General features: G+C 35.7%; 1 protein-coding gene across 5 annotated transcripts in view; it reads left to right on the top strand.

Annotated features, from left to right (window-relative positions):
* Positions 1-25,150, top strand: part of Clcn3 (chloride voltage-gated channel 3) — a 78,661-nt gene that overhangs the window by 10,171 nt on the left and 43,340 nt on the right. For 2 of the 5 annotated variants that reach the window (XM_060381818.1, XM_060381820.1), the window contains exon 2: positions 543-718. The exons of 1 other annotated variant lie outside the window; for it this stretch is intronic. In XM_060381818.1, coding sequence (XP_060237801.1) covers positions 559-718 — 160 coding nt within the window. In that variant the 5' untranslated portion in view covers positions 543-558. Of the gene's footprint in view, positions 1-542; positions 719-19,839; positions 20,190-25,150 lie in introns of those variants that run through there. 2 more of the 5 variants (XM_060381819.1, XM_060381822.1) reach the window with 2 other exon arrangements.

The following is a 25,150-nucleotide window of genomic DNA, read 5'->3' as shown; positions in this document are numbered from 1 at the left end:
CAGTTTTTCTCTCATCAATGTTTTTGACCCTGAGCTCCAAATACTTCAATATTTCAAGTTAATTTAAAAATGTTTAAGTGGCAAGATTAATTTTGGAAATTAGGTAGTACTTGCCTCAGGTAAAATCCACAGGAGGACCTGGCATTTCAGCCATTTGTTGCTGCCCCTGTGGGCCTCCTCTTTGCAAAGCCTGGTCCAGTCTGTGTGTACTCAAGTGGTCACATACTGCAGTTCTTCCCCATCCTGTGCAGTGAGCTGCAAACTGTAAGCGTAGCTCTTCACGTTTCAACTCAGCGGATTGTTGAAGATTGTTTTGCAGCACTACTTGAAGGAATTTTTCTTTATTTTTTACACCTGCATAGTGAGAAGAAAGAATGAAACCATCCCTTACCCTGTAGCATCGTAGAGTTAGCCATTGTTACAGCGGATGGACTTAGTATTTTTTTAATACAGAGATCATAGTTTTCATTTTGTGATGTTAGAATACGTGATTTTTGTTATATGTTGGGAAAATGTTGAAGCCATTTTCCCCTTTTTTCCAGATAACCAGACAGCTAAATGGAGTCTGAGCAGCTGTTCCATAGAGGCTACTATAGAAACAGCTACAACAGCATAACAAGCGCGAGTAGCGATGAGGAGCTCTTAGATGGAGCAGGTGCTATTATGGACTTTCAGACTTCTGAAGATGACAATTTGTTAGACGGTGACACAGCAGCTGGTAAGTTCAGCATGGCAACTGAGAATTGTAGTCACAGCTATACCAATAAATATACTTTGATATATATATTTTTTTTGAGAGTAGCATTTGGGGTAACTTAAAAGCCAAGGTAAAGTCACATGATTTGAATGTAACCATTTAAAAGTATTCATCTCAGTGGCCTTAGTATCTTTTCAGTATTATCTTAAAATATTTACTACCTCCAAATTCTCCAACATTGGGATAAACTCTTAAATTTAAGTATAAATCATGAAATCATTACATCATACTTGCGAATAAATTAATGTCTACAAAATAAACAGGTTATATGATTTTTCCTTAGTTAAGAAACATTCTCTAGAATCCTCTCCTTACCCTAAAAGATAATACTTTCTGTTTAAAATGATTCAGTGGATATTTATACTTTTTATAGATGGGCCTGTAATGTATTAAGTCTTATCTCTGGTGTTGTTAATTGTGTTTTGATATTACCTACCTATGTTGTTGTATATAGCGATGGTTATTCCCATTGCTGTTTAGTTTTCCATTGTATAAATATACTGTTGCTTAGTTATTCTATATACTTCATTGTAGATTTTAGATATTAGTATTACTGTGAAATTGTTTCAGTGAATATGTTTTAGTTAAGGTGATATGCCTCATGGAGAGTTATACTTAGTGTGGAAAGCTTAGATCTAGAGTGTGCATGTTTCAGCATCATCGGGTGCTCTCAGAGATATTCCAACACTGTGGTACGTTTATCTCTGTCTGTAGTTTGTGGAAGTTTAGTTGTTGTACATCTTTACCAAAATGTAGTGTTATCAGTTTGAAACATTTTAACTGTTCTGTATATGCAGAAGTCTCTTATTTTGAGCTTATATTTGATGTCTTAGGAATTGAAATGCGTTTATATATGTTGACTTGGCTTTTTAGGTTGCCTCCAGCAGTGCCAGATACATCTGTTTTGTAGAAGCCCGTTATATATTCTGGTTTGTCAGATACGTCTATTGCAAATGGCTTCTCTTACTCTGAAGAATGACTTTTCATTTTTGTTTTCTTAGGGTGCTTTGGTGAAGTCATTGATTTTAGTAAAACCTTGTTAGTAATTTTCTTTATTCTTATTTTCTTATGTTCTAATTAATACTTCTTTTGAACTGGGTATGATGGTACACATGTAAGCCTAGATGTTGAGACAAGGATAGAGACACTAAGGCTAGCCCTACCTTACTTACATAGCTAGATTTATTATTTAAAAATAAAGGTTTCAGATACTTGAGGGGATCAAAGATAGTATTCTGTTTTCTTCTTGTGTCATTCACATTTAGATCTAGAATCTGCTTTCATTTAACTGGTGTAAGTAAGGATTCAAATTTATTTTTTCTCATGCATAACTGGTTGGTCTAGTGCCAAGGCAGGCAACTTAATCAAAATGACACTTTGGAAGACAGTTTAGTAATTTCCTATAATATTACCTGAGCTTTTACTGTAAGATTCAGCAATTAAACAAAATATTTATTCCAGTTAGGTGAAATAGTCACATGAAAATGGAAAAAAAAAAAAAGGTGGAAAACACAGAAAAGCCAAAAGCATTACAGGAACAATTATATGAGTACAAGGCTACTAACTACAGTGTTATTTTGTGTACCAAGTATCTGTATTTCTGTAGTTTTTTTTTTTTTTTCCTGGGCTTTGTACTCTCTTGCATTTCCCAAATGCTTGCCTTTTTTTCTTGTCAGACCTCAGCATATGTTTAAGTTTTGCAGTTAAATTTGCTTAAGCAAGATATGCTTAAGTGTTCATTTCTCTGTATTAATAATACCCTGGTTGAGGTATTAGAGAGACTTAAACTTAAATGTGACTTGATTTTATTTCCACATTGCTATTGCTCTACCTCTGTTCTACTGTGCTTTCTGTTGCTTTGATAAAATGCTAACCAAAACCAAGTTGATGAGGAAAGGATCTATTGCATCTTAAAGATTGCAGTCCATCATGTAGGGAAGCTCGGGCAGGAGCTGAAGCAGGAACAGAAACAGAGCCCATGGAAGAATGCTGCATATTGGTGTACTCTTCTCCCCAGACTTTTGATTCAGCCACCGTTTTATGCTACTCACATGGCTTGGGTCCTCTTCTGTCGATTAGTAATCCACAAAATTTCACCGCAGACATGCCACAGGCCAGTCTGATGGAGGCAGTTTCTGAGTTGAGGATCCCTTTTTCCAGTTGTGTCAAGTTGATAACTAAGATGAGCCATCATAAATGTAGTTTCTACAGTGTTCCTTCCCCATTCTGTTGGGATTTCAGTTATATGTGGTAGAGTTTCTCATTGTGATCCTTAGGCTTTTCTGTATTTTGCATCATTTATATTTTCATTTTCATGTGAATATTTCACCTAACTGGAGTAAATATTTTGGTGTATTATAGTTGAATCTTCCGGTAAAGGTCAAGTTAATATTATAGAAAATTGCCAAACTGTCTTCCAAATTGCTTGTCATTTTGATTGAGAGTTCCTGTTCCATTAGCATTCGGTAGTGTCAGTGTTTTGAAGTTTAGCCATTCTGTAATACACAACAGTATATTGCAATAACATTGTTATTTCTACCCTGAATTTCAGTTTTTTAAAGTATGTTTTAGTGTTCTGAGAAAGTTTCCGTGTTATTATATGAGCTTATTAATCACAAAAATCAAAGCCTATTTAATCAGAGCCTATTTGAGCTTATTAATCACATTTTTTACATCCATGTCTGAAAATTTCAGTACCTGGACCATCTTTGGTTCCATTTGTTTCATTCTTTTTCTTTTCTTTCTAGATCTTTTTGGCTTTAGTTCCTGAGAGGTTCTATAATTATTAACTGAATACTGGATACCATATGTAAATAATTGTAGTATCTTTCAAGAGTACTTTCAAGCAGACAGGCAATTTATTATCTGGCAAGAGAACTTACAACATGATTTTAGACTTTCTGTTAGTTGGTCTCTCTTAGAATCATCTTATTCTTAGGGCATTGCTCTTGTGGTTTTTTTGTAGAAAGCTGTTTATTTACTGGAGGTCTTCAATGGTAGGTACTGATGGTCACTTTTTGCCTCTTTTAGCATTTTAAGATTACCAACGCCTCTGCTTTTTATTGTAAAGACTTGTCTACTTGCCTTTTGCTTATTTTATTTGGGAATCAAATAGTTTAGGGATAAAGTAGCATACAATGACCCATATTTATCTCTTCTCCAGGTATCAGTCCATTCAAATTCACATATGGTGGTTTTGTACTTTTTGAATTCTTACACCTTCAAACTGTCAGAAGCTTTCAATTCTCACCTTTGGGGTTTCTCAGTTACTCTCTTTATGAGTCTGGAAATGGCACAGAGCAAAAATGGTTGGGACTGTTGGTTTTACCTCTTTGCTTCATTGCTTTTCAGAATAGTAACACCTCTAGGCTGCCTCCTTTGAATGTTGCTTGATTGAAAAATATAGTACTCTGCATTATTAGCCATTGGCTTTTTTTATAGTCACTGATTTTTCTGCCTAATTTAAAAGTGACATTGTCAGTTTTAAACTAGAACATATGCATTCATGATTTGAAAAATTAGGTGAAATGAACAACATTCTCTCGCTCTCTTTTTTTCTCTTTAGCTTTTTGGTTCTTTATGTTGGGTGTAAAATTAACTCAGGAAAGTAGAAGGAACAGAAGGAAGGATCCAGCACTTCCCATCTTTTCATTGTTATCAAGTGCTGGTGATGTCTTTACTCAGACTTTTAAAAAGACAGCTAAATAGAAAGAGAGGACAAGGGTATAAAAATATGAGCTTCCTCAAATGAAACCCACCAATAGACTTCTTTGCATGTTACTTGATCAGAGCTTAGCAACATACCCAAATTAAGACCAGCCACTGGCAAAAGGAAATGACATTACTGACTAGTTAACAGTCATGATTCCTTTACTGGACCTACATATGTTACCAACCAAATAAAATTAAGGCTGTAGTAGCAAGGAAGAAAGAAGTTGGAATGCTCTTGGGGGAAGCAGACATTGGTTTTCTCTTTATAGATTATGTTCTCAAAGTTAATTACATATTAAGTTTGGTATTAGATATTCTAAATGTTATGTCCCCCAAATGAATTTTTCTTTTAAAACTTTTTGTTACATGTATTTATTGTGTGTGTGCGTGTACATATCATGCTGTGCATGTGGAAGTTGGAGGATAACTTGACAGGTTAGTTCTCTCCCTGTAGATTAGAGAGAATCTAACTCAGGTCATCAGGCTTGGTGACAAGTGCCTTTACCCACTAAACCATCTCACTAGCCCCAGTGAATTTTATTTTAATACACCTTTTGAATTGGTAAGACTATTGTGCAAAGAGAAGTAATACATGAAGGACCAGCAAAAGCAATAAGCATTATCTCTGAAGTAGTGTAGTTGATATGATCCTCAAAAGTAGCAGAAAGGGGTTTTTGAAAGAAGCAGGAACCTTTTATAGACCATCATGAACTCAGACAAACAGGAGAAAGGTCTTATTTTTGTGTAGGCCTGTGTCTGATGAGTTACAGCAGTGAATGGTAAAACAAGCAATTGGGAATATTATTTCATGATTTGGTATTTGTTTATTTTTCCAAGGCAAAGCATCACAAAGCAGATAAGCAACATATAAAACAAAACAAAACAAAAAACTATCACTGGAAAGTACCAGTAATGTTTTGCTGTGTGTGTTGGTGATGGTCAGTAGCCTTCAAGTTAGAAGCCTGAATTTAAAACATTCTTAATTAGCTAATTCTAATGTCAGCCTCTACATGCCTCATGTTTTCCTATTGAAGATAATAATCGTTTTAAGAATGCTCTGAGAATGAAGTGCATTAGAGATCTTTATACAAACAATATGAATTGGGTCATTAAAAGAGTAATAGAGAATCAGTTAATAGTGGCTGTTTCTGTTTTTTCCTGTGCTCTTTCTGCTTGAATATGCTAAACTCTTTTATCCTACTATAAGCAAATTCCTTTTACGAGAACAAGCTCTCAGTTACATTTCTATTATTTCTAGTGAAAGGATGTATGCCTAAATCCAGAATAGGCTTTAAGTTATAAGAGAAAAATTGCTTTGGGACTCAACCCATTAAATAGCTGTTTTTGTATAGCTTATGGTTTATAAATCCTTTAATATATTTACTAGGGGGCTGGAGAGATGGCTAAGAGGTTAAGAGCACTGTCTGCTTTTCCAGAGGTCCTAAGTTCAATTCCCAGAAACCACATGGTGCTCACAGTCATCTATAATGAGATCTGGTGCCCTCTCCTGGCCTGCAGGTGTACATGCAGACGTAACATTGTATACATAATAAATTAAAAAGCAAATAAATATAAATAAAACAATAAAATAAAAAATAAAAAATATATTTACTAATCTCAAAAATGAAGTCTGCTCAAAGTAAATACTAAGTAATCTAGAACAGTTATCAAATATTTGAAAATGCATATAATTAATATTAGTCATTTTCCTCATACCCCCTTATGATGAAACCGTGTTCTCCCAAATAGTGTTCTTCCAGTTTTCACTACTGCTTTTGTGTGACCCACTGATTTAATTAGGCTTGTTTATGTGAACATGAGTAAGAGTTTATTCCTGGATGACAGAAAACTTATCAGTGGCTATACCACTGGAGAAAATGTTACCTTCACTCAGGAAGATACCTCATTATATGAATATATAACTATTCCAAAATTCTAAAACAAAGAACAACAAAAAGGCCCCCAAATTTAAATACTCTGGTCCCTAACATGTTGGTTAAAAATACTCACCTGCATAGGCATTGATATTTATAATGGTCTGCTAGGATTTACAAATTCATTTAATACTATCTTTGAATAGATGAGGCAGTACAGATAAATGTTTTAGGAATTAATCAGTGACTTTTTTTTTTGTTAAGTTGTTATTTTGTGTTTATATGTGGCATTATGGCCTAGCATTATTTAAAATTTCATTTTAAATAACTTTCATTTAAAATTTTTAAAGCCCAGTATAATGTAAGACTAAATAGAAGTTGCTAGAGGTTCTGTTAATGAAATTCTTTTTACACAAGGTTAGAATTCTTCATTAAGAAGAATTTTGTGGGGCTGGAGAGGTGGCTTAATGGTTAACAGCATTTGCTGCTCTTAAAAACCTGGGTTCTGCTCTCATTACTCAGATTTGGCTCAGCAACTCTAGTTTTAGGGGATCTGCTCTTCTGGCCTTGGTGGGCATTACGTACTTGGGACACACATACATGATAACAAAACACTCATACACATATGAGAAAAATAAATATTTTACAAAGTATTTAAAAAGGAATAATTTTTTGTTCGTCAAAAGGTATTCATGCAGTACTGAGGAAAGGTCAAATGTGTATGCTCTATGGATGACAAAGCTATAGTAATTTCAACTATGGTTAATTTTTATTGTTATTTTGTTTTTTGAGATAGGGTTTCTGTGTGTAGTCCTGGCTACTCTTGAACTTGCTCTGTAGACCTGGTTGGCTTCAAACTCAAGACATCCTCTTGCCTCTGCTTCCCAAGAGCTGGGATCAACGGTGTGCACCACCACAGGCAGACACTGTTTTAAAGAAGATAGTGACCATGAAGGTCTTTAAAAACTGAATTCATTCAGGGATTCACAAAACACTTATCACTGAAGTATATTCTTGGAATGTCTTTTAAGTAGGAGCCTTTTTTACCTTCCCCAGATCTCTTTCTGTTATACTATTAAAGAAATGATTAGGAGTCCTGACCTTGTGTATACTAGCCAAACTCAACCACTATGATACAGCCTTCCAGTCCTTGATTTGTGAGACAGAATGTCACAGTGTAACCCTAGCTGGTCTTGAACTCTGCTTTACAGATTCTGGCTGGTAAGCATGTCTCACCATGCCTGGTCAGCATCATCTTTGAAAAAATATACCATTATGAGTTAAAGATGAATTTAAAACTTTAATTTATTTAAAATACAGATACAAAATATATTTTGACATTAATGAGAACTTTTCCCAAATAAACTTAATGAGAAGAGTAGCATTGATTTGCATTTAAAAATATCTTTATTTTTAAATGGACATTAAAGATATTTTAAAATAGATATTCCTTAGTAGAGAACAGAATTGTAGGCCTAGATTTTCACCAAACCTAGTTTACTTAGGGTTCTTAAGCACTTTTCCCTCCCTTCTAACCCCCCTAACCTTTAGGTAGGACATTAGTAGGGAAAAGGACTGTAGTATTCTTTCATCTACTTCCTGATTAGGGTCTATGGGTCTTTAGGGGATTACCAGACTCAGTCATTAGGATAGCAGCACTCCAGTCCAAAGGCCAATACCAAGCAGCAACATGGAGTCAGCGAAAGCCTCAAGACTCAGTTGGATTGTCTAGAGAAGCTCTCTGGAACGTTTCTCTTTGCAAAGTCAACTGTCAAAGCACAAAGATCAGCGAAAAGATGTCAACCCAAAAAGTGATATCTCAATGCTGATGGGCTTCTACATACAGGACCTCTCCTCAGAGTCTATCCACTGATGTTCTCAGCTGGCCAAAGTCACACTCCTTGCATGTGAGAGTTCACAGCAGAACTTCATGTGCCCTCTCACAAGCCATTCTGGGCAAAACATCACGTGCCCAGCTTGCAGCCAAACATCACATGACAAAACTCAGTCTTGAAAGAAACCAGGAACTTCCACTTAACAGAATCTCAGATGTGTTTATTTTACTATGACATGTTAGAAAATCCAGCTCAGAAAATACGTGGTTAAAAAAGAATATAAGCTAGTAGCTTCTTGTAGGTTGTGTGGATATTCTTTGATATTACACTAGGATTTGACTTTGTTAATTTCCTAAAGACTAATTGTCATGCTGGAGCCATATTAATGAATACTTTGTGCTCTGTAAAATTTAATCCATTTGCCCACCTTGTACTTTTAATAGATCTTTTACCTACATGGGAAATGCATTGATACATTGTTTTATTATTACAGCTATAACAAAGTTCTACATGCTGAATACCTTAAACCACATATTTATTTTCTTAACTCTTCTGGAGCTCCAGATTGATTTCCTGTGAGTCCTTGGTTTGTATGAGCCTGTCTGCACTTCCTGTGTCTTTGTATTACTTTTCCTTTCAGTATATCTGTGTCATAAGAGACCTGGAACACTTCATTAGAACCCAAAGTGGTGCCTTTGTTTAGCCTTATACTCTTTTAAAGGGTAACTTAGACCGTATCTTAAAAAAAATGGTTACTTTCTGATGCTAGAGGTAAATACTTTAAGACACACATTTGGGGAGCACACAATTCAGTCTGACAGTTGATAGTTCTGTACATCTTCATGCACATAGTCAGGAAGTCACAGGATTTCACAGAGGTAGGTCTAAACTGTTGGGAAGTTCCTGGATCACAGGTTCAGTCTTTGGGTTTTTTGTTTTGCCTAAAAAAGTGAATCTGTTATTGGTAACAGATACTACCATTTATTTCTACTTGAAGAGGCAGGCTCACCTAATTATGTAGAGAAAGTGCCTGCCAGATTCTGACTTCTAACCAACTATAGTTGTGTTCTTTCAAAAAGTGGAGTTTGTGAAAAAGATTTACCTTCCAATTCAAATATTAGCTCAACCACCTTTCCCCAGATGGGCCACTGGAAGAGCATTAAGGGTGCACAAAGGGGTATATTTTTCTATTTTCATACAACGAATATTAAATAAAGCATATTGCTAAGAGTTGTGATTCAATAAAGTGAGTATCATTTGCTGGTGTGTAAAAGGCATTTATCTGTAAGCAAAACCAGTTCCTGTGTTTTTACAAGGGTACAATCGTGAAAATCACAAGGGTATCTAGTACATGTGACAGCTTTGATTGTGCTAGGTGATGGCTTCTAATTACTCTTGTACTATATATGCAAAGGTCAGTGCAAAGAAAAAGAAAGTGTTCCCTTTGACTGAGTAACTGCCCCTCCCCAGCCTCCCCCTCTCTCATACCCTAGTTCCTGGGGTGTCTGTAAAGATCTTACAGCAGGTGGTGAAAGGGACTTTGTGGTTGAACCCAGAGATGGCCAGATGAGGTTAGCCTGGAATAACTGGGTGGTGCTAGTGTGGTCTGAGGTCTTTACAAGAGGAAGACCGGAGCATCAGTGCTGAGGGACTGGAGTGATGCAACAGGTGGCCATGAAGCAAGGAACAAAAAAGGCCTTAAAAAGCTGGAAAAAGCAAGGAAACAGATTTTGTTCTTAAAGCTCCTGAAAGAATGCACTCAAGCTGACACCTTGATCTTGGACTTCTGAGGCCTGCGCTGTAAGTGAACAAATTCATGTTGGTCAAGCTGGTATATGTGTGTCAGCATTTTTCTTTATGGCAGCAATAGAATTTGGCTAAGTGTGTTAGTATTAATGGTTTTAACTTCACAGACATTTAGTAAGAGATCTTAGGGACCTCTTGGGTCTAAAGACCCCACTTGACAATGAATTTGTTTTAAGATAAGCTAGCAGCCTATAGCACACTGGCTTGCTAAGTACAGCATGCAAGGCTTTTATGTGTAAGCTTTGTATAAAATCCCCACTCTCTTGGTTATATGCACAAGGCTGGAGAGAAAAACATGAAAATGTATTTTATCTCGGTCATGGAATTTGACTACTTTTTCTTTATGCTTTTCAATGTTTTTCAAATAGTAACAATTTGGCCACAGAATTATAAAACTGACCTTAAACTTCCATGTCCATGATAAAAGTGCATTTGTTCTTATAGGAGGATAAACTGTATTTCATCAACAGCTCTTACACTTGATTCATAAATATTTATTACTGGTAAATGGACTACTTTTCTCAAGCATTGGCCTGGGCTCTATAAATATTATACTTATGCTTGTGTCTGGCTGCCATTTCTCCAAGTCCTTGTGCTCTTTTCCTACAATACTTTGTGTTTTTTGCATCTTAAATTAGCTTCTAGAAAGAAGGACCTCTAGACAGCCTTATCTTGTCTCACGCTGTGGCTGCTGCAGACCTTCCTCTGCAACATTTGATTTCTCATCCTTACTTGTACTGTTCATTGTTAGTCCTCCTCCTATATGCAACTTTTTCCCCCTGTAACATTATCCTAGTTGTTCCTTCTGGTTTGTAAGTAGCTTATGTTCTTGTGCATATTATTCTCTCAGAACTTTCTTGCTTTATTTTTGTGACAAGGTCTTTTGTTGTTCAGGGTAGGCTTGAATTCACTATGTAATTGAGGTTGGCTTGAACTTCTGATCCTCCTCATATTTCCAAACTTTGCTGATTATTTTATCCTTTTCTTATAATAGCTAATATTGGTGTACATGTAAGAGGAGCTCATTAATGCAGTTTTGTTAAATGGCCATCTATTTAGTATATTAGCTCTTCATATTTTATAGTTTTTAGGACCCTTTGTTTTGAATCAAGATGAATATGAATATATAGAGAAAAGATTTGGTTTAACTATATGCCTATAAAAATGGACAGGATATTCAGCAGGGTGGGAGGTAGTATGTTCCTTATTGTCATAATTACATTATACAAGAACTCACAAAAATGGTAGTGGCATTCAGGAGGAAAAGACCTAAATTTGGTGGAAAGCAGGTCATGGCAATATTAAGAGGTTTTCTGACACTGCCAGTCATTATCATTTCTGCTTTTTGGTTTCTTTTTCTGAAAAATGAGAGAAAAATATCTCGGTTTCCTAACTCAATTCAGACTAGTTTGCTTCTTTCTTTTGAGACAGGGTCTCATTTGACAGCCTTGGCTGGCCTGGAAACTCTGTATGTAGACCAGGCTGGTCTTGAACACACAGAGATCCATCTGTCTCTGCCCCTTGAGTGCTGTGATTAAGGGCATGTTCCACTACACGTGGTTCAGACTAGTTTTGGGGGGGAAAAAGAAAAGAATATGGTGGTAGAAATCGTGCAAGTGCTTTCTTAGACCTGAAAGTTTTTTGTGACAATTTTGGCGTGGGTAACCAAAGTTTAAATTTCTCAGCCATCAAATAGATTATGTCATGACATCCTGTTAGCTTATCCAGGCTCATAATTTTGATTTCCTTTGAGATCCAATAATTATTTGGATGCTTTGGAGAAGTATAAAATGATTTGGTGTATCTTACTGTGTCAGAAACAAGAAAATGCTTTAAAAACCCACTGGGAGCATGTCAGAGAAACCTGAAAGAGCCCTAATGGGTAGAGCTAGAATTAGATGAGCCACAAAGGAAGGAATGTGGATTATTGTTCCAAGTATGAAATAAGGCCATATGTGTACATGATATAAGCTATATATATGATATAAACTGATACAAATAAATGGAGAGGGCAAGCCTACCTTGTGGAAGAAGTCCTAAAATTTATGTGGCTTTTACAACTTTATGGAAGAGAAGCTTAATTCCTTAAAGGTGGGCTTGACTAAATGACTCACTTTCAAAGACTAGAGCCAGGGGTAGGTAGGAATACTTTTTTTTTTTTTTTTTTTTTTAGTAGGGAAACATGGCAAGTGTTGTTACTCAAACGATGAACATTAATGCTGCAATGACTTGAAATTGTTATCATATACCCCTGGAGATGTCATCTTGTGTTCTTTTTTCTAAAGATCTGTGACCAAATCCATTCTCAATAAAAATAATAGGTAAAGAACAGACGATATTTTCCAGGATGCCTGGTCAGTAAATGTCATGGAAACAAGTTAAATCTAAAAGATGATAACCAAGTAAAGTATGGTGGTATCCAGAACTGGAATCTAGACTACAAAGAGGACATGAACAGAAAATCTTCAATTAGACTGAAGTCCAGCTGAAGCCTAGAGTTTACCAATGTTTGTTTTTAATTTTGACAAATAGACCATGAAATGTAAAATACTAACAGTTGGCACAATGAGAAAGAAGTACTCAAGATCTCTCTATTTGGAGATAAAGTTTACATGTAAAAATAGATTGGAAAAGGCTGGGGATATAGCTTAGTGGTAGAATGTTTGCTTTGCATGTGCAGGGTCCTAGATTCAAGCCCCGGTACTGCAGATACATGGTACATACATAGAAGGCTTAACAGACTTGATGGCATGTGCTTGCAGGCTCAGTTTTAGTATAGCCAGAGCTACCATGGGACACTGTCTCAATAGCTTCATCCTTTTTGCCCCCAAAATGATTGGAAATAGTTAAATTTTAAATATGAAAGCAAAATAAGCTAATAGAGAATATGAGGAATTAAAAAAAAAATATATATATATAAGGCGGCTGTCAGGAAACTCCAGTTCCCCAAACAGGACCAGGTGAATGCAAGGGGCTATAAAGAAACTGCTGACATGACCACTTCATGATGGTTAAGTTTTCTGTGGTAGATATGAGAAAAGTTGTAGTGGTGCTCAGAAATCCAAGAAACAAATTCTGAGTTAGAATGGCAACAGCATTTAAAAGGTTAATGTTTATGCATGCAGTCTTTGAGAGATGACAAACTGATTTTAGCTGTACTGTTTAACTTGGTGTTTACCAGTATAAGTGGTACTGTTCAGCTAAGTGGGATGCTTGGCACCATGTCAAATTCTAAAGTCAAATTAGGCAACATAAACTCACAAGCCACATGTTGGAGATCTTTGGTAAAGGCTGGTTTAGAATTTTGTTTGTTTGTTTCGAGACAAGGTTTCTTTGTGTAGCCTTGGCTGTCCTAGACTTGCTTTGTAGACCAGACTAGCCTCAAACTCACAGTAATCCTCCTGCCTCTGCCTCCTGAGTGCTGGGACTAAAGGTATATTCATGTATTGGTATGTGAGTGTAGATAGTCACAGCTGCCAGAAGTGTGGGCTCCTCTATAGCATTTAACATTGTTACCTTTCCTGGCTTTTCACAACTACTTTAAACCTAACTGGACTGTTGTGGTAGGTGGCTGTCTTAGTGTTACTCTTGCTGTGATGAAACACCATGATCAAAAGCAACTTGGGGAGGAAAGGGTTAATTTCACTAACAGTTTTATGTAACAGTAGCTCATCAAAAGCAATGAGGACAGGAGCAGGAACCTGGAGGTAGGAGCTGTTCCTGAAGCAATGGAGAAGTGCTACTGGCTTGCTTGCTCAGGCCCAGGAATGGTTCCACCGCAATAGGCTGAGCCCTCCCACATTAATCAGTAATTAAGAAAATGCCCTAAGTCTTATCGAGGCATTCTTTCGTGAGTTGAATTGACATAAAATTAGCCAGCACAGTGGCCAGCCCAATGTCCTGGGCTTTACCCTAAAACAACTCTAGTAACTAAATTTAATGGTTGCTTGTTGGAGAAGTCCAGGTGCTTTCAAATGCTCTACTCAGAATTATTTTTAGAAATGAATGATTACAAAGTTAATCTGGTACTTATTCTAAGCAAGGTCATATTCTTCATGCATTTGATAGCTTTCACTCTGTTGCCAGTTCCTTGTAAACATTTTCCTGCCCCCGTATCTCCAGGCTGTTTATGCAGGGCAGCCTACTCAGTTAGTAGAAAGAGAGGACTGCCCAAATGTGTGCGATAATGTAGGAACGATGTGATGCATTTAGGGAAAATTAAACATTTATGCAAGGGTGTGATTTGGAATGTTTTAAATGTACCAGAAAGAAGAACATGATATTGATTTGTTGGCGCCTACCTGGGTAAAATGAGCCTAAAGTACCAGTAAAATCCTGAAAATATTGAATTGCTATCATTGGAAAGAAGGGAGCTTGTTTTTTAATACACTACAGAACCTGGTTACTTGTGCCTAAAATCCCACTTGCAAGTGTTGCTTTAGCTCTGCAAAAACAGTAAGGCCCAAAGATTCTAAGTCCCTGAGTACTGTTCTTATAATTTCTTATAAGCAATGCTTAGAACTGTGAAAGTGAGCAAAGCCACTTAAGAAACTTGGTATTGAAATGGTAAATAATGTTACACTATAGGAAGTTAGCTAGGGAAGTATTGAAATCCATATTAGATGTTAATAGAATTAGAGATATTTAAGATATACTTGTAAACTCTGAGGCTTGAATTGTGACCTGAGAGCAGCACAGGGAGAGAAGTGAGAGAGGAGGCAGTTTTACCGGGACAGTTGTATAGAGACAGGTTGCAGAGTGAGAACAACACTTAGGACAGCTTTCTTTGTCAGTACAAGGCAGATATCTTGTAGTACACCCAGGTAAGGAAACAAATCATAGCCTATTCCAGAAAGCTTCATGCTTGACCTGTCTGATCACTACCTCTTCCTTTTCCAGAGGTAGTTTTCCTTCAGTAATCACTTTCCTTGCTTAACTTTGTGATATTGATCAATGGAGTTTATACATTCTTAAGAATTCAGTTTAATATTGCCTGTTTTTGAAAGTTAAAAATGGAACCATTTTTGCATATGCTTTTCTTTCTTTACTATGGTATGGTTTTTCAAAATACCCATGTGTTGATGGTAGTAGCTATTTGTGATTTTACTCCACACAATGAAATCATTATTTTTCTAAATTTACTACAATTCACTCATTTCGGTTTTGATAGATCTTTATGGTTTGGTGGTTACAAACAATGTTGCTTTCAGAATGATGCATATATCTGTGCACCAATTTCATTTGTCCTAGGTACGAACTTACTGGGTCATAGGTAACTTGCTCTAAGTGTGGTTCAAGGTTACTCATTTCAGAGATATATCACAGTTTCCATTGTGCCAGACATTTAGTTTATTATAAATTGTGATTGTAATTTCCATTATCGTGGTGGCCAAAGAGGTTAAGGATATTATGTGTGGTAACTGGTAACTGTTACATAACAGGTTATTTGCCTGTTTGTTTTTTTTTTTTTTTCTTTATCTATTTTAGAGATTTTCATCTTTAATGGGTAAAGGTGCTATAAATATTTTTACTCTGTGGGTTGCATTTTATTTTTAAGTGGGCATTTTAGGAACAAATGTTCTTAACTATAGTTATGTTTTTTTTTATATAATTTATGCTTTTGTATTTTGAGAAAATGTTTTTACTTTCAGATATTCCTTCTGTATTATTTTAAAAAGAACTTTGTCTTTTTCTTTTAGACTTAAATGATGCTGTACATGTGTATTTAGGATATGTAAATGTGTGCATTCATTTCTGTTAACATGGAGATAACAAGTTACCCTAATATTAATGATTATGATAACCAGTTTTAAAAGATCCACCTTTGTATTGGGCTTCCTTATAGATGAAGGACCCATCTATATGAGGAAGTCTTTCCAGACTCTTTGTTTTCTGTTTGTTTATTTTCCCATCATCATGGATTTTTATGTTATCATCTTCTCTTAGTGCCTTTTCCTGTCTTTTCTCTCTCCACCTTTTCACTATTTGCTTGCCCTCTCATTTCTTATTTCTCCCTCCTCTCCATACTAATTTGTCATTGTAGATTTAACAATTATTATTCTTTCCAAAAAGCTAGTGTGCCTTTTTGTTTTTTGTTTTGTATTTTTTCTATCTTCTATTTTCTGTAATTATTTTTAAAATGGAAATAAATGGTTGACTGTAGCTTTCCAGTTCAATTGAGTACAATTTAAGGCTGTAAATTTCTCTGTAGATACTATTGTATTTTTATGTTATCTTTAATTCTCATTAATTGATTGCAGGATATTTGATCACACTGTGAACCCAGAGATTTTGTTGTTTACTGGAAAAATCTGTTTCTAGCTGTGTGGCTCAGCCCTTGGTACATACCTTTAATGCCAAACAGTGCAGGTAAAGTTAGTTTATAGAAAGAAGCACTGATGTTTGAAAGTGATGTCTAATTGAAGGGCAGACAAAGTGACAAATCAGAGGAAGATTTGACAGAATGAGCCAGAGATAGGAGATGCCCAACTCCCACCAGAAGAGACAGGAGAAAGAGGACTTAGGAGAGCATCACAGGGTGAGAAGAGAGAGAAGGCAGAAGATAGAATGAACCAGAGAATGAGAAGAAGCCAGAATATTATAACATATTGTCAAAGTTAGTATGAGGCCAAGCAGAGCAATTCAGTCAGAAGCTGAGAGAAGCCAGTTTGAATCAAGTCAGCTTGGAGAGGAGTTTGAGCTATAACAGCCGAGTTGAACCAGTCATCCAGGGTTCAGAAAGAGATAGAAAGGGAGAGCATATTTAGCAGTAAGTCTCAGAGGTTGAAAACATTCTAGACCTAAATTAGATTGTAGGGAAGTTGGAAGCTTCCAGGACTAGGCCTAGGTTAGCAGATGGAATCAGCAAGCCTACAAGATGACAAATCTGGTGAATAAAAGTTACTTTTACATTGATTATAATTTTGACTTCTACATTTCTATTTCCTTTAGCCTGTGGGTTATTTAGAAGTGTAATTCATAATTTCCAAACATATATGATAGTTTCTGGCTATTTCTAAGCAATTTTTTAGTATTACTACATTATAATCAATGTAGCATCTTTGTCTACAGAAGACAGAATCTTTCAGATTTCTTGGTTCTCTGGCATTTGTTTCCTAGTTTGCTTTTCTTGATCTAATTGCTGAGTTTAACATTTTTTTTTCTTCAGTTTTTGTACTTTTTGTTAATTTGTAATCAGGCCTAAAGCAAACTTTTTTTTTTTTTTTAGAATTTATTTATTTATTAATTCATTTTACATCCCGATTACAGGCAAACTTTTTACTTTCTCTTTAAATATGTCTTTTAAAGATGGTAGTTTTCTTGGATCATTAATGTTATATGGGACCAGCAGGCTGGACCATCATGATATCATGATCTAAAAAGAGTCTGGTTTATCCAGACTTCCATATGAGGATTGAGATTGACCAGAGCGAAGTTTTCGAGTCCTGTGTGTGCTATTTGTGCTTTCTGTGTTTTTCTTTCTTCAGAGTTTCTCCCTTGAGCATTTTCTGCATGCTGTGCTTCAGAATTCGGGCCTTCTTTTTCCCCTGCTCTCCCTTCCACCACACCCTAATTGTAATTCCTGCTAATGACTGGTCACAGTCCACTTGCCTCATCTTCCAGTGCACCTTGTCCTTTTCTGAAGTGTGACTGGAAGTGCATTTGCCCGGGAGAGGATTCTAAGACTTTAGGAGGTATGACTGTTGTAGAGCTGTTTTAATTTAGTTTATTCTTTTCATGGTTTACTTCTCAGACCTCTCAGTGTTTGTGTGTTCAGTGGTATTTTTACTTTGAAGACATCTGTATAGCTTGAATGGGTTGCTTTCTGAAAGTTCTGCTGCGTCTTTCCCCTCCCTTGACTTTCTGTTAAGGAAGAGGGCTAACTGCAAATGAAAGCTTAGTGCTCGGTGTGTCCAAGTGTAAAGTTGAGGAGAAAGTGCCTTCTGTAGCACAAACAATTTGCTTTTAAAATAAAAACAAAAACAAAAACAGAACCCCTCCCAAAAAAAACAAAAAACACCCCTTCACATTCATTATTACAAAAGTAACATATTTGTTTATAATTAAGAGCTAGGGATCTTCAGCATGCAGGGGGCCCCGGCTTCAGTGCCCATTTCTTCCCCTCAACTGAACTGATGTGTCACTGTGTAAGTACTGAATGAAAGCCCGCTTTCCTCTTGGGCCTTATTGCTCAGTGTTAGCAGCTGTTAAACTTGATGTTTCATTCTAAAATTACTCTACAATAATGTATATATTTTATGCACGTAATTTTTAATCTCAAAAAGTAAATAAGTATTTCTACAAAATTTACTGGCATTGTTAATATTTCACAGGTATGACATTCCTCCTCTTGTACGGTCCTTTTCATTCTTTATGACCAAGTTTGGAAAGTATGCACAAATATGAGAAAGTTTGTAGGTAGGTTTTTTTGTGTTCTTGTAAAGTGTATAAAAACATAGTGTCGTACAAATGAAATGACCTGAGTGCTATATAGTATATATATATATTTTAATGAAATGTCTATATGGTCATAGAATATACCAAAGAATGGCAAGTTTACCGATTTTACACTAAGCTAACTTAGTAAAATTGACTCAGTCAAAGCTTTTCTTGCTTAAAATACAAATTTCTAAGACAATTTGAAAAATACACTTTTTTTTTCTTCGTCTTGTTTATTCGAGACATGGTTTTTCTGTGTAGCCTTGGCTGTCCTGGTCTCCATTTGTAGATCTGGCTGGCCTCAAACTCACAGAGATCCACCTGCTTCTGCCTCCCTGGACTTGATTTGTATATTATGCTGTCCTCAAACTCACAGAGATCCACCTGCCTCTGCCTCCTGGAGAACAGGGGTGGGCTAGAGCAGCCGGCTTTTCCAATCCTGTTTTAAATGCTGATGGTTCACATCAAGATTAATTAGACTATTCTGTCATACTAATTCTGGTCTGTATTCTTTTCCTGGAGTCTTGACTTCCAAATTCCACATGAACTTTTGTAAGAAGCTCTATTTATTTGAATTTCAAGATTTTGAAATCTAGAGACTTATAAACTTGGGGGAGAAAAGACTCCTGATAGCTGAAAATAGACCAGGCTAATTGAATAGATTCCCTTTATTACCTGTGTGTTCTTCGCAGTTTTCATATACACATAGAATTGGAATGGGCCTTAGAGGTGTCTCATTTAAGATGAAGAAAACATGTTTTATACAGTTTTTAGTGTACTGCACAGCAGGCAATGTAGAAGAGTATTCCAGTTCAGGGGACTTGGTACACGTTTGTTCTACTAAAAGTCTTCATTAAGCACATCATGTTCTATAAGAGAAAGCACTAGCAAAATAGAAAGCCACCCACATAATAAATTTATTAGCATACTTACAGTTTTTACCTCTGACATTCTCTTAAGCTAGAATGTCTTCTTGCAGGCATTTGAAGGAAAGAACAAGAGGCAGCTGGGATTAGTAAATGAGATAAAATACCATTCAGTTCAGTGATTCAGGTTTAAATTTTCCATAAAAGATTGAGGATTAAAAGACAATTAGAAATAGTCTTAAAGCCAAGACTCTGGAAAACTTGTCGGTATGTTTTAGTTTTGTACTGTTATGACTCATATGAATTTACTGCATAAATTACATTTATACATTTATTAAACACACCCTTTTTAGTGTTGACTGTTTTTCTACGTTAGATAATAAAAGGGTTATCGTCTGCATTTAGAATTATCCTTTTATGTCTAATGTTTTCTTAAAGTAAAAATAAATGTTTCTACTGTCTTACTATGGAAACTATGTTGTGAGCGCTTTAAATTTCTCAGACCAGCTTCGCTTATTATACTTGGCGCTTAGTCATCGTCGTACACAGCAGGGCCTGATTAAGAAGGCTGTGCCGCCTCTAAGCCGGGCTAGATTGTAGCCACTAGCAACCAGGCTGCAATAATTTCCCTTTGATGACATCATCCACTGTGGAAGAACCCAGTTGCTTCAGCCAGTCGAACTATACAGTTCTAACCTCATCAAATATGGCATCTCCCTTGCCTGCTATAGCAGGGGAAGGGAAAATGCCACTGTCTTTTTAATCTGCCAACCTTCTTTATTTTTTTCTTATTTTTTTTCTTCTTTTAAACAAATTCTGATCATGGATGCTTCTTCAGATCCCTATTTGCCTTATGACGGGGGAGGAGACAGTATTCCCTTGAGGGAATTACATAAAAGAGGTAACACCATCCCCTTGCTCTGAATCCTCTGTTGGTATGTCGTGCATGCTGCTGGGCGGTTCTGGGAACAGGCTGTCTGTTGTCCTCCTGCTGCAGTGCGCTGCTTAGCTGCCCTGCCTTGTTGGTATGGGAGAATGCACCTTCCCAGCAGGGCTTGGGCCCTCCCTGATTGTTTGCTCTGTGCAGATTAGCTCTGCCTCAGATCCCATTGGGCTCCGGCTCCATCTTCTCGGTGAAAGCCTTTCAGTTTAACTCCAAATATAAGCTGCTTTAACAGCCAGCTAAAGTCCTGTTGTTGGTCGGTTGGCACCTGCAAAGTAATGTTTTTATTCCTGTGGAAACTTATATTTTCTTTAGTTTACACAGTGAAATGAAATGCCTGTATACCATTCTCTTTTGACTGCTGCCAGTTACCGTGTAGACTTTGCATCACAGAATAACAGTAAAAGCTCATAGTTGCATTTTATAACATTTAAAAAGTAAAGGACGATTTTTTTGATTTAACATTTTTTTCATGTAACATCTTAGCTAACTTGACGTACTGTATTGTCTCCCATAGGTATCTTGTACAACATGATAGGATAAAACAATTTAGGGTTCTTTTTTATACATTTTTACAGAATGTAAGTCGGTAGTTGGAGAACAAATGGGCGCGCAGTGTAATGGTGTAGATCTTCTGGCAGCCTCTGCCTTGGTCCTCTTAAAACTAATTAGGTGTCTGTTAAGCTGCTCTTTGGCTCATTTTCTTAAATTGAGTTTTTAAAAAAAGATTGGATTCCATTTGTTCTAGAAGTCAGTGAACTTCAAGAAACGTTCTTTAGTAGATGACTTCATATATGAGTCATATCAGTTTGAATTATTTGCTTGATTTATATAAACTTTATGGTAAATCCCAACTTTTATTAATGTTTAAAAGGTAAAGAAAATTTGAAATGTATCTTGTATCCTGAAGACAGTTTTAAGTTCTTTAGAATTTAGGAATTATAGTGCATTCAACAGATACTTAATGGTTACATTGCACCTGCAAAACCATAATTGGGTTCTGAACCGTTGCAACATTACTCTGTAGAATTCTGTGCTTAGTAAAAGTTTGAAATGGTTTAAAGATCATGTCCTATATATTGTGCTTTTCTTTATGAATTGCTTTCCATAAACCATTTCCATATATATATATAATGTTAGAACATTATATAAATATATGTATTATATACATATATTCATAAATATATATGTGTATGTGTATATATATATAAAGTTAGAACATTTGAGGAAATACCTAAAAGTTCGAGGAACATTTTCTCCTAATTTTTTACTTCCTGAGGTTGTATTTTTTCCTTTTCCCAATAACAGTTTCCATTCCCTGTGTTTCTATCATCAGATTTCTGGTAATACTCATTGAATTACTGAGTAGTAATTATTTCAGATGTTACATTCTTAGCTAGTAAGTATTTAAATGGTAAAGCTAGACAGGCTATACTTCCTCCGAATGATCACATCATCCATTTGTTAGTAATAACAAACTAGAAGGGCTGGGCTTGAGAAATACCTGATAGTCTTTGGCAGGGCAAATTTATAGACTGTTTGTGTAAAACCTACAAGAAATGTCAAAAGTTATGTGAAACTAGACATGTAGATATTATCAAGAGAGAAATTGAAAAAAAAATGACATGTGCTTAAATAATTCCCAGCAATCATCCTTAAGGCCTATACCACTCTTAGAAGCTCAGATGTCGTTCTGATACTCTGATGAGACTTTCTCTGTTAATACAAACTGATGGTTTTAGGAAGCATTGCACATTTGCAGTATAGATCAGTTTTTATTATTAGCCTTACTTGACTGTACCATATTACTAAGAGCATACTGTAGTGTCCTAGTGTCTATGGGTGAGAAGGTATTTGTTTTGCATAATTCATAAGCCTTTAAAACCAAAGGTCAGCAAAAGGAACTGGTGATATGAGTATAGGAAAGTAGCTTAAATCAAGAAAAGTGCATCAGCTTCCCCCATGAGGACAAAATGCACTAATTAGAAACAGATCTTAAGGCTGGTAAGGGGAAAAGAGGCAAAATTCAAAGTATAAAATTGTAAAAGATGTTGAAAAAATATAGCTGGAGCTAGGGATTAGCTCTGTGGGTAATTAGGCTTAATCGCCCCTTTTCAAGGTGGGATGATAAATAATTAAGCTTTTTACTTAAGTGCTTGTTATAACCAGTAGACTTAACATAGAAATTATTTATATATTATTGATTAGAAATTAAGATGATGTTTTAGATATAGTCATCTTTGGGAGTAAACTTGCTATGTAGAAACAACTAAGTTCTCATAATATGTCTCTTTTTTTTAATCAGGAAGAAAAAATACATGATTATTTATACTGCTAATTTTATTCCAAATGTTGGCTTTCTTAATTTATTTATGAGGTTTAAGTAGTTTGGGAGTTGAGTTCCTTTCTTCTGCTAATCTCTTTTCATGGTTTTGGTTTTAAAAACTTTTTGTTACATTTATTTATTTATTTATTTGTGTGTTAGGCAGGTAGTCACATGGCATGTGCATGAGATAACTTGTGGAAGTCAATTCCTGCCCTTCCATAATGTGTTCCCAGGAATTAAACACTGCTTGTCAGGCTTAGCAGACAATTTTTAATCCACTGAGCCATCTCTCACCAGCACCTGAACTTTTTTTTTTTTTTTGGTGGGCCTGGAAGGGACAGGTTTAGAATTCTATTTACTCTATGTAAAAAGCCTTTAAAATTTATTTGACTACCTATTATTTTGTTTGAAGTACTTACAAAGCTCTTGTGTTTATATATATAAATCATAACTAGGTACTGTGGAGACTGATGGCAGCTACAATAATAATATTAAGAGCTAAAATTCAGTAGAATTTGATTCAGATAATTTGGCCCTTCTTTCGATTGTAAGATCTTATCACTGTACAAACTTCAAATGACCTGTTCTTTAGTCTGGGCCTGTTTAAGGCTTCTGATGTTGAAAACAAATCAAAGCTGTTAATTTCTTATAACTGAGGTTAGACTGAATTTTCTGTGGCACTTTAAGAGAACGAGAGACAAGTCTATTTTGGCAGGTGTTACTAAGTAGGCCATTTTCCAATGAACAAGAAAATGTGCCAGGCATTTGCGGTGGAGAGAATAGAATGAATAAATGCCATGTCAGGAGTAAAGAGCTAGTCAGAAAATAATTAACTCTGATGCATCAAAATGTATAGACCAGTTTTATTATGAGTAATAAAAGAAACAGTAAAGAGAAGTAAATGTATTTAAATATTCTATTCCTCTCCAAATATAGAAGATGAATGTTTGTTTTTCTTCCCTCCTGAAATCATAGTAGTTCTCTACTTTTTGTTCAGCTTTTGAAATCCAGTGTTAAACATATTTTTGTTATCAAAAGGACATCCTGTAGGCTTTTTATTTAAAAAAAAGAAATTATTTGATATTAGTGATGCTTGTTTTACACTATTATTTGTCTTCAAGCACTCTTATGAAAACAGATGTTGTCAAATTTATATTGCCTATTTAAATTTTTAATAAAAATCTTCATCATTTCACTAGCTCTAGTTCTGTTTTCTAAAAGTAAACAACAGACATTTTACTGTGATTTATTTTAGGTCATCTCATAGTATATCCTACATCTGAAATGCTTTGTATATTCAAATTTCAGCAGACCTCTTACCACATTTACTAAGTTTGTAATTTTGGTGTTTTTCTTGCATCAAGGTGTCTACCTGTGCTTACATTGGAGACTAGTGATCTAACTTGTACTTTCAAAACGAGTTTTGATTTTTAATTAATGTGTATTTACTTTGTAGGTTTTTTTTTTTGTCGTGTGTGTGTGTGTGTGTGTGTGCACGCGTATGAGTATGTGTTCCTTCCTTTATAACTCAGACTAAAATTTACTTGAGCTTATGTTTTTGCAAATTTAATTATTTGTTCTGACACTACATACACATCATCGTATATACAGAGATCAGAAGTGAATGTTGAACTTGCTTCTAGAATGCATAGGAACTTCTATCTCGTTACCTATCTAAGGCTGCACCTCTTATACAACAGAATGGAAAACTGAACAGTGCATTGAAGTAGGCAGTGGTTAATTGTACATCTTCTTTGGAGTTTTGTATTAGTTTCTGAGCCTTTGCAGTTTTAGTAGCAAATATTAAATATTTAGTATTTAATATTTAGTATTAAATATTTAGTACTAAATATGACTGAACAAATCTTCAGTATTTTTGTACGTCTGTATTTCATTTATACTTCATCTAACTGATCACTTATTAATTGCAGAGCTCTATGTGCTATGCTTGGCATTCCCCTCTCCCCTCCCCATTTTTAGTTTTAAAACAGTTTCATGTGGTCTAGGCTGGCCTTGAACTTCATATGTAGTTGAAGATTTACCCTGAATGTCTGATCTTCCTGCCTTAACCTCCCAAGTGCTGGGATTAGCTATTGACTTTTTAATTTCCCCACACTTGGGACTTCGTTCTCAACCTACAGCATTCACCTTTCCTTCCCTTCCCAGGTTGACCATTCCATATTAATAAGCTCCCAGAGCGAGAGAGCATACATGGCTGGACCTGTTGCTCTCAAGATAGAAGTAGCTCTGTGGCAGGAAGTAGTTGAACGTGGATAGCTGCCTCCCCTCTTCCATAATATATAGTGTCTATGCATTAGGCTTGTCTGCATTGGTAGCAAAATGGAGTTCAGTGGAAATGGCCCAGAGGTAATAAATGACAATCTTATTAAGTAATGACATGCCTATATTTTTGTGAAAGAATATCATTTGTTTTTCTATAAGAAAAACATTAGGTTGCTGTTTGTATAACCATGGAGTTTATTTCTGAATCCAGTTTAAGATGTAGCTACTTGATTTTTTTTTTTTCTCATTTAGGACAGTTCAGCTATATATTGAGGACTAATAGGAGGTATATGAAGATTTTTTGATTTAT

The sequence above is a fragment of the Meriones unguiculatus genome, chromosome 4 (assembly GCF_030254825.1).
Source record: "Meriones unguiculatus strain TT.TT164.6M chromosome 4, Bangor_MerUng_6.1, whole genome shotgun sequence".
NCBI classification, from domain to species: domain Eukaryota; kingdom Metazoa; phylum Chordata; class Mammalia; order Rodentia; family Muridae; genus Meriones; species Meriones unguiculatus.
Note: the sequence above shows the minus strand (reverse complement) of the source record. Positions and strands in the feature narration are given on the sequence as shown.